The sequence below is a fragment of the Athene cunicularia genome (genome assembly GCF_003259725.1).
Source record: "Athene cunicularia isolate RWA chromosome 1 unlocalized genomic scaffold, athCun1 chr1_part1, whole genome shotgun sequence".
Taxonomy (NCBI): Eukaryota; Metazoa; Chordata; class Aves; order Strigiformes; family Strigidae; genus Athene; species Athene cunicularia.
The window spans coordinates 126827487-126839003 of record NW_020799091.1 but is presented as its reverse complement, the minus strand read 5'-3'; the positions used below and the strand labels follow the sequence as shown (position 1 = coordinate 126839003).

The following is an 11517-nucleotide window of genomic DNA, read 5'->3' as shown; positions in this document are numbered from 1 at the left end:
TCACCTGTAAATTTTATTTGCCTGCCCTGGCAAAAGAACAACCAAGCAATACGGTAACAAGAGAACTGTGGTATTTTCACCAACACATCCACACAGTCCTTTCATCTCTGCTCACACTTGAGGTGCAGGCCTGTCTACCTTTCCATAGCAGTCTAGACTGCCTTCATGTTTGATGAGGGAAGGTACTGACATCTTCACACTAGACACTTGTTCTTGCACCAGGGATCTGGGAAGAGGAAAATAAATTCTGCAACATAACCCTGCCCCCTCCTGCTGGGCTGTCTAGGGGCACTTTTTCTCTCATCAAGCTGCAACAAATACCTTTTCTAATGACTTTCTTACTTCAACCTTTCCAGCATGGATGGAGAAGAACCAGGTATGCCTTGCAAAACCAGGAGCACTTATGTCTGCTTTTGGGGGAGTGGGACAAGTGTCTCTGCTGAAGTCATGGGTTTTCTTTAGGTAGAGACCACCTGCACAGTGCTAGGTGCCCTCTCTTCAAGATGGGCCAGGAGGGAAATAAACTAGTAGGTGGCCTGTAGGAACCAAAACATACCAAATTTATCCATTTCTCTTTGTGCGTGTCTCAGAGCTGAGGCCTGTACGTCTTCATCATCCAGTCACCTACCAGCACACACACTTAAAATACTCATCCACTCCTGCAATTGTATTACCACATCTGGGGGGTATTTCTCCATCCTTAACTCCTCCATGTCACCTTGTTTAATTTGCTTTATATCAGGCCCACCAATATCGTCACAACTAGCGCAATGCTCTGTGTAGGTGTGAGGCAGATTAATATGGCAAAGCACAACACTGACTATGGTGTGAAAGGGTTAGCCATGTATGCCATGTGGAATAGTACAGCAGCAACACTTTGTTAAGCATGCAACTACTAGCGACATAATCAATCATGGATACATCTCATTGTGCTCTTGCAACGTTCTCCAGGGGGAATTTACAAGCTGTTCTCCCCCTCCACCAAAGCAGGCAGGCTGGAGGTAAAGCCACCTCAGCTGGAGGAAACCAGTAGGAACCTAGTAGCTTGGTCTAGTGCAATGGAGTCTGTGAAGAGTATTGTCCAATATTTCCTGCTGGGCAGAAAGGAGAGATTGGGACATTACTAAATATAAATAGCAGGGCACTCTGTCACATTAAATACTTTACATGTTCACACCCTTGGCTGTACACAGCTTGCAGGATGTTGGGGGCTTTTTTATTTTCCCTACGACCGTGCTTTCCCCAAGTGAAACCGTGTACCTTGCTTTTGCAGAGCTGAGAGTCCTCATGCACATGGTTACAGATCACATATACTGGATAAAGAGGGAATATTATACATAGTGGGAAAGAGGAATATTATACATAAATGTAAAAGCAGAGTATAGTGGAATTGCCTAGTGCCTCCCATAGTCAGCTGAGTTGCAGTCTGGCAGGAAAACCTTACGGAGGCAAGGCAGCATGCAGACTTCTGCTTAAGCCCCACCAGTGGTGATCTTCACTTGTCCTTCTGAGATGTCCTGGTTTCAGCAAAACAAATGCAAATTCAGCCCAAGGCTCCCCAGACACAGTCCTTCCTCTGGAGGCACGTGTGTTACCCTGCAGGCGCTAACAGTAAGGTCTTGTGGGGCTGTGTCACAGGAGTGTGTCCTTGTTGTCTTTCCCATTCAGAAGCAAGAGGTAAGCAAGTTCCTCTTGGGGACTGGTGTGCTTTTCACGATCTTCTTTTGTTAGGAATGTACTGTGTTCTCTGTGACAGAGCCACCTCCAGTGCCTATAAAATTTCGGGAGTTAGCCGATGGCAGGGAAGGCTCTGCCTCAGGGCTTGGTATATCTTCTTTGGTGTCTCCCACCACCGACTCCTGTGAGCTGGTCTCCGGGCTGGAAGCTGCCTGGAAGCCAGGCTCAGCGCTGAGGGGCTCACTGTTCTGCAGGGGGAGAAGGGCCCGGTGCCGCATCAGGCTGTCGTCACTGTTCTGGGCCTCCAGGGAGTTCCTGTGCCTGGCGTTCCTGTTGGCCATGGCATTCTTCTGTGGCTCCTCGAAGCTCAGTGACAGGGTGACCGTGCCGCTCCCAAAGCTGACTTTTTGCTTGCACCCGCGCTGCTGCTGGCGCTGCCGCTCAGCGGAGGCTGGTAGAGGAAAAGGATCCTCGTGGTTGCTCTTGCTGCTGATGGAAGAGGAAGGGGTGGAGCCGGTGGACCCCCCCAGGCTGTTGGAGCGCTTGCGGGACACGTTGCTCCGTCTCAGTGTGGCCCTGGCGGCCACCTTGAAAGCGTGGGCAGCTGTGCTGCAGCGCACCTCCTCGATCGTGTTGCGGGAGGGCTTGAAGAGGATGATGTAGACTTTGTTGAAGAAGATGCAGGCCAGAAGCCCAAAGCTGGCAGCCAGTATCGCAATCACCTCCACGGCAGAGACGAACTTGCCGTATGTGCTGGCATAAGCAGGGATGAAGGAGATCCACACAATGAAGAATATCAGCATGCTGAAGGTGATGAACTTGGCCTCATTAAAATTCTCAGGCAGCTTTCGAGACTTGAAGGCAAAGAAGAAGCAGATGGCTGCCAGAAGGCAGGTGTAGCCAATGAGGAAGCCGAGGGCCATCAGTGAGCCTTCATGACAGGTGATGAAGATAATCTCATCCTCCAGTTCATGATTTCGGTAACTGGATGGTGGGGCCGTGTAGAGCCAGATCACACAGATGACAATCTGCACAAATGTGCACAAGAAGACCAGAAGGAACTGGAGGTTGAGGCCCCACCACTTTCGGTGGAGGCTTGTGGGGATCTTTGCCTCGAAGACGAGCAGGACACGGTTGGTTTTCACCAGGATGCAGGAGATGCAGAGGACAAAGCTGATGCCGAAAGCTGGCTGCCGCAGACGGCAAGTCCAGTTCTGGGGCTCACCAATGAAGAACAGTGAGCTGGAGAAGCAGCAGAGCAAGGAGAAGAGAAGGAGGTAGGACAGCTCCCGGTTTGTGGCCTTGACGATGGGTGTGTTGCGAAATTTGGTGAAGACTCCTAGGACAAAAGAAGTTAGGAAAATTCCCAGCACAGCAAAGAGAGTCAGAGCAATCCCAAAGGGCTCAGTCCAGGACAGAAACTCTATCTGTTTGGGGATGCAGGATGTATGGTTCTCATTGGACCAGTAATCCTCAGGGCACTTGTCACAGGCACTTGCATCTGCAAAAGAAGTGATAGGGAGAAGGAAAGTTTGTCAGAAGGAGAGGCTGCAATGTGGGATGACATATGGCAGCTATGCACCGGCCTTCATCTTAAATACATGGGGAGTTCCCCTCAGGTGTCTGCTGGTTCCCGGTGTCATATGTGGGTGTCTCAGGCTGTTTTACACTGGAACAACCAGTCTCCCATGGACTATATAGCAAAACACAAAGCATGCTTATTTCTGGCTTAAAAATGTCCTGCCCCTGCACTCAGGTTTTTGGAATCCATTTCCTGGCAAAACTTTGCAAACTTTGATTGCTATTGGCTGTTACACAGGCTTTGCACCTCTCTCTTTCTTCTTCCTTCATTTTTATCATCTACTTCTGTCTGTCTTCATACCTCTCACACTTTTATCATCATTTGAAACATCCTGCCTGTCTCTATTACAGAGAAAATTAAAAACGTGCTTGCCTCCTTAAGTGCTTTGAGAGCTTATTTCTTATGCCACGGACGTGAGTCTCAGAAGTGTTTAAATTGCTCTTCCCTGAAGGCAGGCAATGCCCTTGACTCCCAGCACACTCTCATTTCATGTCAAAACATCGGGGGAAGATTCATCCTAATGATATGACTCTCCCCACACCCAGCAAAGTGTCCCACTGATACTTGCAAAGGGGAAATGGGTACCTCCATCTCTTTCCTCTACATGAAGCTATGTGTGCCTGCTGAGATGACAGTGTATGTCTCTAATGGCTGCCATGATCAAAAGGCAAGGACTGGCTGCTTCTGCTCTTCTTTGACCCAAATGGGTCTTGTGCTCCAGTGGGGAGAGTAATGACTCCCTTGATGGCAGTGGAAAGGGTTTGAGAGGAGTGAGTGGAATCACAACCTACCTCAGCCTCTGGGATCCCAGTGGGATAGCAGTGGGTTGCTGCAGTGGGTTCTGGGAACAAACATTCAGAAAACCACTTAGGAGCAACCTCCCTCTGGGATTTGCACATAAACACAGCAGAGACTCAGAGCATAGCTTCCAGAGCAGAGCTAGATGCTAATGAGAAAGTCAGGAATGCCCAGCTAACGATGGCAGATGACACCCAGTTGGGTGGGAGTGTTGATCTGCTCGAGGGTAGGGAGGCTCTGCAGAGAGACCTGGACAGGCTGGAGTGATGGGCTGAAGCCAACTGTAGGAGTTTCAATAAGGGCAAATGCCGGGGGCTGCCCTTGGGCTACAACAACCCCCAGCAGTGCTACAGGCTTGGGGAGGAGTGGCTGGAGAGCTGCCAGTCAGAGAGGGACCTGGGGGTGTGATTGACACCTGGCTGGACAGGAGCCAGCAGTGTGACCAGGTGGTCAAGAAGGCCAATGGCATCCTGGCTTGTGTCAGCAATAGCGTGGACAGCAGGGACAGGGAAGGGATCTTACCCCTGTACTTGGCACTGGTGAGTCTGCCCTTCAATTATGGGTTCAGTTTTGGGCCCCTCACCCCAAAAAGGCCATTGAAAGACTCGAGCGTGTCCAGAGAAAGGCAACGGAGCTGGTGCAGGGTCTGGAGCACAGGTCTGATGGGGAGCGGCTGAGGGAACTGGGGGGGTTTAGTCTGGAGAAGAGGAGGCTGAGGGGAGACCTCCTGGCCCTCTACAGCTCCCTGAAAGGAGGGTGCAGAGAGGGGGGATGAGTCTCTTGAGCCAAGGAACAAGTGATAGGACAAGAGGGAATGGCCTCAAGCTGTGCCAGGGCAGGGTCAGACTGGCTCTTAGGAAGTATTTCTTTGCAGAAGGGGTTGTTGGGTGTTGGAATGGGCTGCCCAGGGCAGGGGGGCAGTCCCCATCCCCGGAGGGGTTGAAGAGTCGGGTTGAGCCAGCGCTGAGGGATCTGGTGGAGTTGAGAATGGTCAGTGTGAGGTTAATGGTTGGACTGGATGGTCTTCAAGGTCTTTTCCAACTGAGATGATCCTATTTCAAGCTCTCTTCTTTTGGACGGGTGGTCGTAGGGAGCATCTGTGACCTGATATGATACTGCTTTCCTCATGACTACTTGCCTCACCTTAAGCTGTTTATGTGAAAAACTTGCACTCAAGGCAAAAGCTCAGTCAGAAGCTCCCATCACCACATGTCATTTCATTTACCTCCATTCAGCCAATCAGGTTGATTTTTCTTGTGCCTTTTACCTGGAGGCCTATTGCAACCGGGGAGACCTATCGCAAACTGTAGGCAAGGCAGAGCTAACTTCACATACCAGGGAATCATCCATCTCGATGAGAGATCGGGCAGCTATTTAGCTGTGCATCCTAAAGATGTTATGTTGAGCTGATTTAGGAGGCCATGCTGCTACTGAAGGGAGTAAGCCACATCTCCCTCCTCCCCCAAGGCTGCTCATTCCTGCCCCCTCCTTTGTGTTACCACTAGAGGTCACGCAGCTTCTCGTTCTGACTGGAAACTCAACTTGCCAAGAGTTTCTTTTCAGGAGGACCAGAAACCTGATCCATCTCGATCTACAGTCACACGAGCACCAGCACTGCTCCTAGACAAAGGGTGGGAGCAAACAGCTGGGAGAGAACACGAAAGATTGTCTCCTTTTGTAGTATCACTGTCTCAGCTGGGTGAGACTGGTTGTAAAACTGCTCTCTACGCCTATAAAACTGGCAAGCACAGGAATTAAAGAACATTACTGTCAGACAAAAGAGCAGCAGAAAACTGTGGAGTTAGAAGGCAGTCACCCCATCAGACCCACACATTTCACCAGCATACCAGCTCACAAAATCCTGTGAAAAACAGCAAAAGAACCCTATTACACATAACCAGAATTGCTTCTATTTAATTTGAAAATGCCACTCCCAAGCATCCTGTAGTACTATATGTGTGTGCTAAAAAATTATCATTCCTGTCTGATAGGATGCAAATTAGATTATCCCAAAGGAGAACAATTGTTCAGTCTTGCATGCAGCTTACTGAAGCTTTCATCTCAGTCAAAGTCTGCAGTGTGTGCTGGGACGTTGCTGCCAGAGTGAGCGTGAGGAGATCCTGAGCACTCTGCAGTATGGAAGGGACTGCTGTTCCAAAAGGGTTTACTTGCCTTCCTTACCTTTGGGATGCCCAACACTGAGGGAGAGCTAATGGTGTTGGAAATTCAGAGTTTTTCAGCCAACTCTAAAATTGAGGTTACCTTTTCCCTTCACTGCAGAACCTGAGTGGCCTGATCCAAGCTCCTACTGAAACCAATGACAAAGATGTCCATGGGTGTTTGATAGGACCCAGAGACTCTGGTGTCTTGCAGTGCTCAACAGAAATGGTGGTTGATGACCCCATAAAGGGAAATATCCCTCTCTCCTTGTGCAGTCAGGAATGGAATGAACTTTATTTCTTTTAAAATCATGAAACAAAACCCTGACAACATGAGGAAAAGCAGACATAACTACAGAATTTAGATTTAGAGTAGGGAGTGTGTGTCTTCTTCCTCCAGGCTCTTGGAGGAGCAAATCTATTGCTACAGTGCAGTGTAGATTGCTTGTGGATGCTTGTGAGAGGCTTCCTATATGCAAGTCCTTTCTCAGGTTCTCTGCCTTAATTTTCCTAACTCAGAGCAGAAAGGACAAGGGACCTAAAGACCACAGGACTCAAATCCCATAAGCTTCTGAGAAGACCCTCCAGACTTCCTGTGAAGCCCCCTAGGCAAAGCAGCCTCCAGCTCAGCACTGCAGAGAAGCAATTTCAGCTCTCTCTGTGGGGATTACCTGTTTCATCGCTGTACTCCCCGTCGGGGCAGTCCACGCACTCAAAGCAGCAGGTGGGCTCTCCCTCAATGATGCCCTTCCTCGTCCCTGGGAGGCAGTCCCTGCTGCAGTTAGAGAAAGGCACCTGCAAGAAAAGAGCCCGAGGAGGGTTAATGGTGGCAGTGCCCCACACAGCCTTTCAACGGAGGGACCTTGGGTTTCCTCCAAGACTCTTATTGCTTGATTAGGCTCACCTCTTCCCTCCACCGGACACATTTTGCACAATAGTCCTTCCCCAACCCACTGTAGTGATATTTGTTTTGCAAGAACACATCAAGGGATGGTAGGGAAGATCAGCAGATCTTCATCATCTCTACTGCGTTGTGGGCACTGTGAACTGGTATGTGACCCATGATACACATACTGGAAAACAGTCATTAGATGGTTAAAAGCCAATCTCTACTGACAGGAATTTGAGTCACACTTGGAGATGGTGGGCTCCGACTGCTGATCCCCAATTCCATATATTGTGCATTGACTGCTAACGATTTATGGGATTTAAAACAGTTTCTTGGAACCCACTTCCTCCTGTTCTCTTGAAAACCCTCTCCCAGAAACCAAAACCAAACCCAGACACAAAAAAGGTAAATTAACTAAGCAAGAGGAGTTTTCATATGAAAGAAAGGCCCTTTTTTCAGATCATTAAGCATCTAAAGATGCAAATCTGCAGCTACGTGCAGATCTGAAGGCTTCCAGACTCCTGCTGATGCAGATGTTGAGCTGTGTCACCTGCTGGCTACACATTTTGCTGTCTGTGAGCCCACCTGGGCATGCTCCTGTCCTGACAGCAAATGGTTGCACGGGCATGCTCACCACATGCCAAACGCACACTGGAGGCAAGGAGTTCAGCACAGTAAGTGGAAGCCTGGCCCTTTTTGACACAGAAACATAACTTGAGGTTGAACTCACCTTTTCCCAACTAAATTAAGGAAAGAGAGCTGATAGAGAACATGGCTTTCTCAGCTCAGGGGAGTGAAACCCACATTTTCCACTGCCAGCAAAGTACCATGAGCTGTACATACTTAAGAGCTGCTCTGGTTGGAAACCTCCATTCACCTTTTTGGAAGTTTGCTGCTAGTTTGCACAAGTGCTGCTTGATCTCCAGGAACCTCCTGTGTGGATGCACTCAGGCAGTGAGTCCCAGGGGTAGTTTTTTGCCTGCATGCAGGCACTGACCTCAGCCACAGGGTGAGCAAGGCCTTGGTTGCGGCAGCGCCTATGCAGAGATGCCCGTTTTGTGGCTTGGGTATTCACCTGCAGCTGACAGTGCTTGCCGCTGCCTTTCGCTCTGAAGTATAGCAGCATAGTGTTTCTAAGCTGTTAATCAGGATTGCATAATTAATTGGACAGACACATATCCAGGGCAAATCCCTGCAGCTCCCCACTGGAAACATTCTTTATTGTTACTACCTTTTGCTATTAAGACAGTGAGCTGTTAATACCTATTCCTCGGGACAGTCTTTCAGCAGGTAGTGCACCCACCGAGAGAAGTTCATCAGTCTAGACTGTCTTTTCCTAGGCTGCCACTGATGATTTTGAACAGACTGAATCAAAGGCCTGACTGAAGCCATGAGCGGTTTCCCCACTATCTGCTAAGCTGATTGAGCTTCCAAGGAGGAAAATTATATTGGTTTGTCATGATTTCATCCTGACAAATCCATGTGGGCTTTTTCTTATCAGTTCATTATCCTCTAAATGTTTATAAACTGTTTAATAATATTTTTTTATCAAATCTTTCAGGTTACTGAAGCTCAGCGCAATTGTTGGTAATTCCCATGGCTCTCCTGTATCTGCTTTTAAAAACAGGTATTACGATTACCCTCTAATCCTTTGAGACATCACCCAACCCCCACATTTCTCAGAGATGAATTACTAGTACTTTTGAGATTGCTTTGGCTGCCTTCTAAGTATTCTGTGGGGAATTTCATCAAGTTCTGCCAAAATGAATCTATCCATCTTACCTACGCTTTAACTTGTTCTTTTGAAAGTTTGGCCAGTACTGAAGTTCCTGTGTTAAAATTAACTGCATTTAATCTTTTTTTGAGGATGACAGAAGCACAGAAGGCTTCGATGAGTGAAGTATTGGCTACTCTCTTTTATCTGGAAGAAATTCAAACTCTATAAACTGAAAAAAAGGCTGAAGCAGACAAAGAGATCACAAACCCCGCTACTGGCACACAATTTACATGCCCTGGCATGATGCTCAGAAACATCCAGTCACATTTTTAGCAGTTTAAGACAGAGAATGAAGATAAATATTGAACTGTTGGAGGGATTTAGACCAAGAGAACACAATTACTCCATTTAAGTAAAAAACAATAAAATCCTAACTGTTGGAAAAGGTGCCAGTAGCATTTGCAATGATCAGAAGGAGGGGTTAGAATATCAGGTCTTTTTAATTCCACTTGTAGTTTGTGCTCAGAGACTCCAGCTGGGCTTAGAAAAGCCTGAGGTCAGTATTTCTGTGGTAACATGCTCTTCCTGATCCATACCTCCTTCAGAAAGCTCTGGATTTAAACCATAAGTGAACCCAGAGTATCTGGAGTAAAGGTAAGGCTTAAATGATAATGTAAATATATTAGGTAGTGTAGCTACTGCTGAAGCAGTTACCTGATCTGCCGGTCAACATGAATAATCACCTGGAAGTGAATTGCCTTGTTCATTGATCAGGTGCTCATTTAACATGTCTAAACATTGCAGCAGGGCCTGGTAGTGATATTTCTAAGCTAACACTCCCTGTCACCTCCCAGGCCACAACACAGATGCCTGCTCAGTATCCCCACTGGGAGCTGGGGTGTCTGGTTTGGAGTGGGCTGCTACCGGCTATGACAGCAGTTCACCCGGCTCTTATCCAGAGATCTCTGCACCATGTTCCCATCAGACTGTGGGAGACACAGCCCTGGCTTCTAGTGATGGTACAGCTGTGCTGAAAAGATCTAATATATACAAGAAAGTGGAAAAGGAATTAGGCCTGACTGAAGTCAGTGGCTACATCATGCACTTTTGAGACTGCACAGGCACCTTCTGGTAGATTATAAAAAGGTAGCAAGCACTGGCACCTCCACTACTTGGGCACCATGTCCAAGTTAACCTGGGCAGATTGACAGGGCTTGTTCTGTTTGGTTTACAAGGCAAGGGTGACTCTGGGACTTGGAAGGTAAAGCCAGCAGAAAGAGATGAGAATTTAACTAGGAGCAGGAAGAGACACTTCTTGATACAGAGACAGTGGGAGTGGAAGAGATCACTGTTCTCAGCGAAGAAACTACTGAGCTCAGGAAATTGTGAGTTAGTCAATAATCAGACTTGGGTAATGAATTTCTCATCCTTGTGCAAACAGCATTGCAAAATTCCAAGCTATGTGCATGGGTCAGAAAAAAGGTGTTATTTAAACCATTAATACCTGGGCTCATCAAGGGGATGGAGGGGAGAAGCAGCTGTCTGTTATTTCCAGAAGTGCATGAATGAGGGTGTGAAAGACTATGGAAGAGACCATGTACACAATAAGATTAATGGATGTTTTAATGAGACATGGAGCCATAATACAAAGAGGGTGCATGGTTAGTTCAAATTTGAGCTTGTGGAAACTTGGGAAATGTTGCTGTCAGGACGTAAGCACTTACCTCCTTAGAGAATCCACTCCACAGGATCTTGTTTTCATTGATAAAGAGCCTCTCCCCTTTCTTGGCATAAACGTTGTAGTGCCCAACTTCTTCAAAGACGACTGAGCCATCCTCCGGAGAGAGATGCCAATTGATTATTGAGTAATTCCCTACCAGGTCCCCAAACTCATCAAAATCCACTTGCTCCCCCATGTTATTGGTGAAATTTAAGTGTCGCAGGTGCTTGAGAACCTAGAGAGAGAGAGAGAGAAAGAGAGAGACTGTGAATGCCTGCCTGTCAAAATCCTACCACAACACACATCTGTGGGGATAGAACTGGAAATAATCACTTTACTACAGTCCTTAAGCTCTTAAAAATCAGGTAATCACAACAGTATCAGGCTTTCGCTCATAGTCATCACACACACAGAGCCTGTACAAACCTTGTAGACAGCACAAGGTATCATGGTCTTCAGGGTGGTCAGCACCCATCTGTAATGTTTACCAGTTGCTACCCGATCAGCCATTTGGCATTCATCTTCAGTCCCTCTGAGCCACCTCTGCAAGCCTGTATAGCTCTTCTTCAGGGGCACAGAAGTGGCAGCATCCACTAAAGTGTTTCAGTCACGCATGCATCCCTCTCACCCTGCTATTGCAACCGCTCTGCATAAACATTCTCACTTGGCATTGCTCATCTCTGAAGGATCAATCACTCAGGAATAGGAATGATTGAGAAACAATTGAAACTTGACTTTTGATTGAAAACCCCAAGCCCAATGACTTCAGTAAAAAACAAGAAATCAAGGTCATCCGCCACATGGCAGGCCTGGAGAACTCACACCAGGTTTTTTTGGTGCCTGTCTTCTGGTCACGTAGTTTCAAGTAATCACATTCAGCCTGTCCCCACATGTTGACTCCTGTGATTTTCACCTTATGCCTTAAACTATCATATGCTGTGGACAAGAGCTGTTAATCCCAGGGACAACTGCAGT

At 47.5% G+C, this 11517-nt stretch overlaps 1 protein-coding gene across 1 annotated transcript in view; it reads right to left on the bottom strand.

Moving 5' to 3' along the window:
- Positions 1–821: 821 nt before the first annotated feature.
- Positions 822–11517, bottom strand: part of CASR (calcium sensing receptor) — a 50548-nt gene continuing 39852 nt past the window's right edge. The window contains exons 5-7 of the mRNA XM_026860823.1: positions 10547–10777; positions 6888–7011; positions 822–3178 (exon numbers count right to left, since the gene is read on the bottom strand). Coding sequence (XP_026716624.1) covers positions 1728–3178; positions 6888–7011; positions 10547–10777 — 1806 coding nt within the window. The 3' untranslated portion in view covers positions 822–1727. The remainder of the gene's footprint in view (positions 3179–6887; positions 7012–10546; positions 10778–11517) is intronic.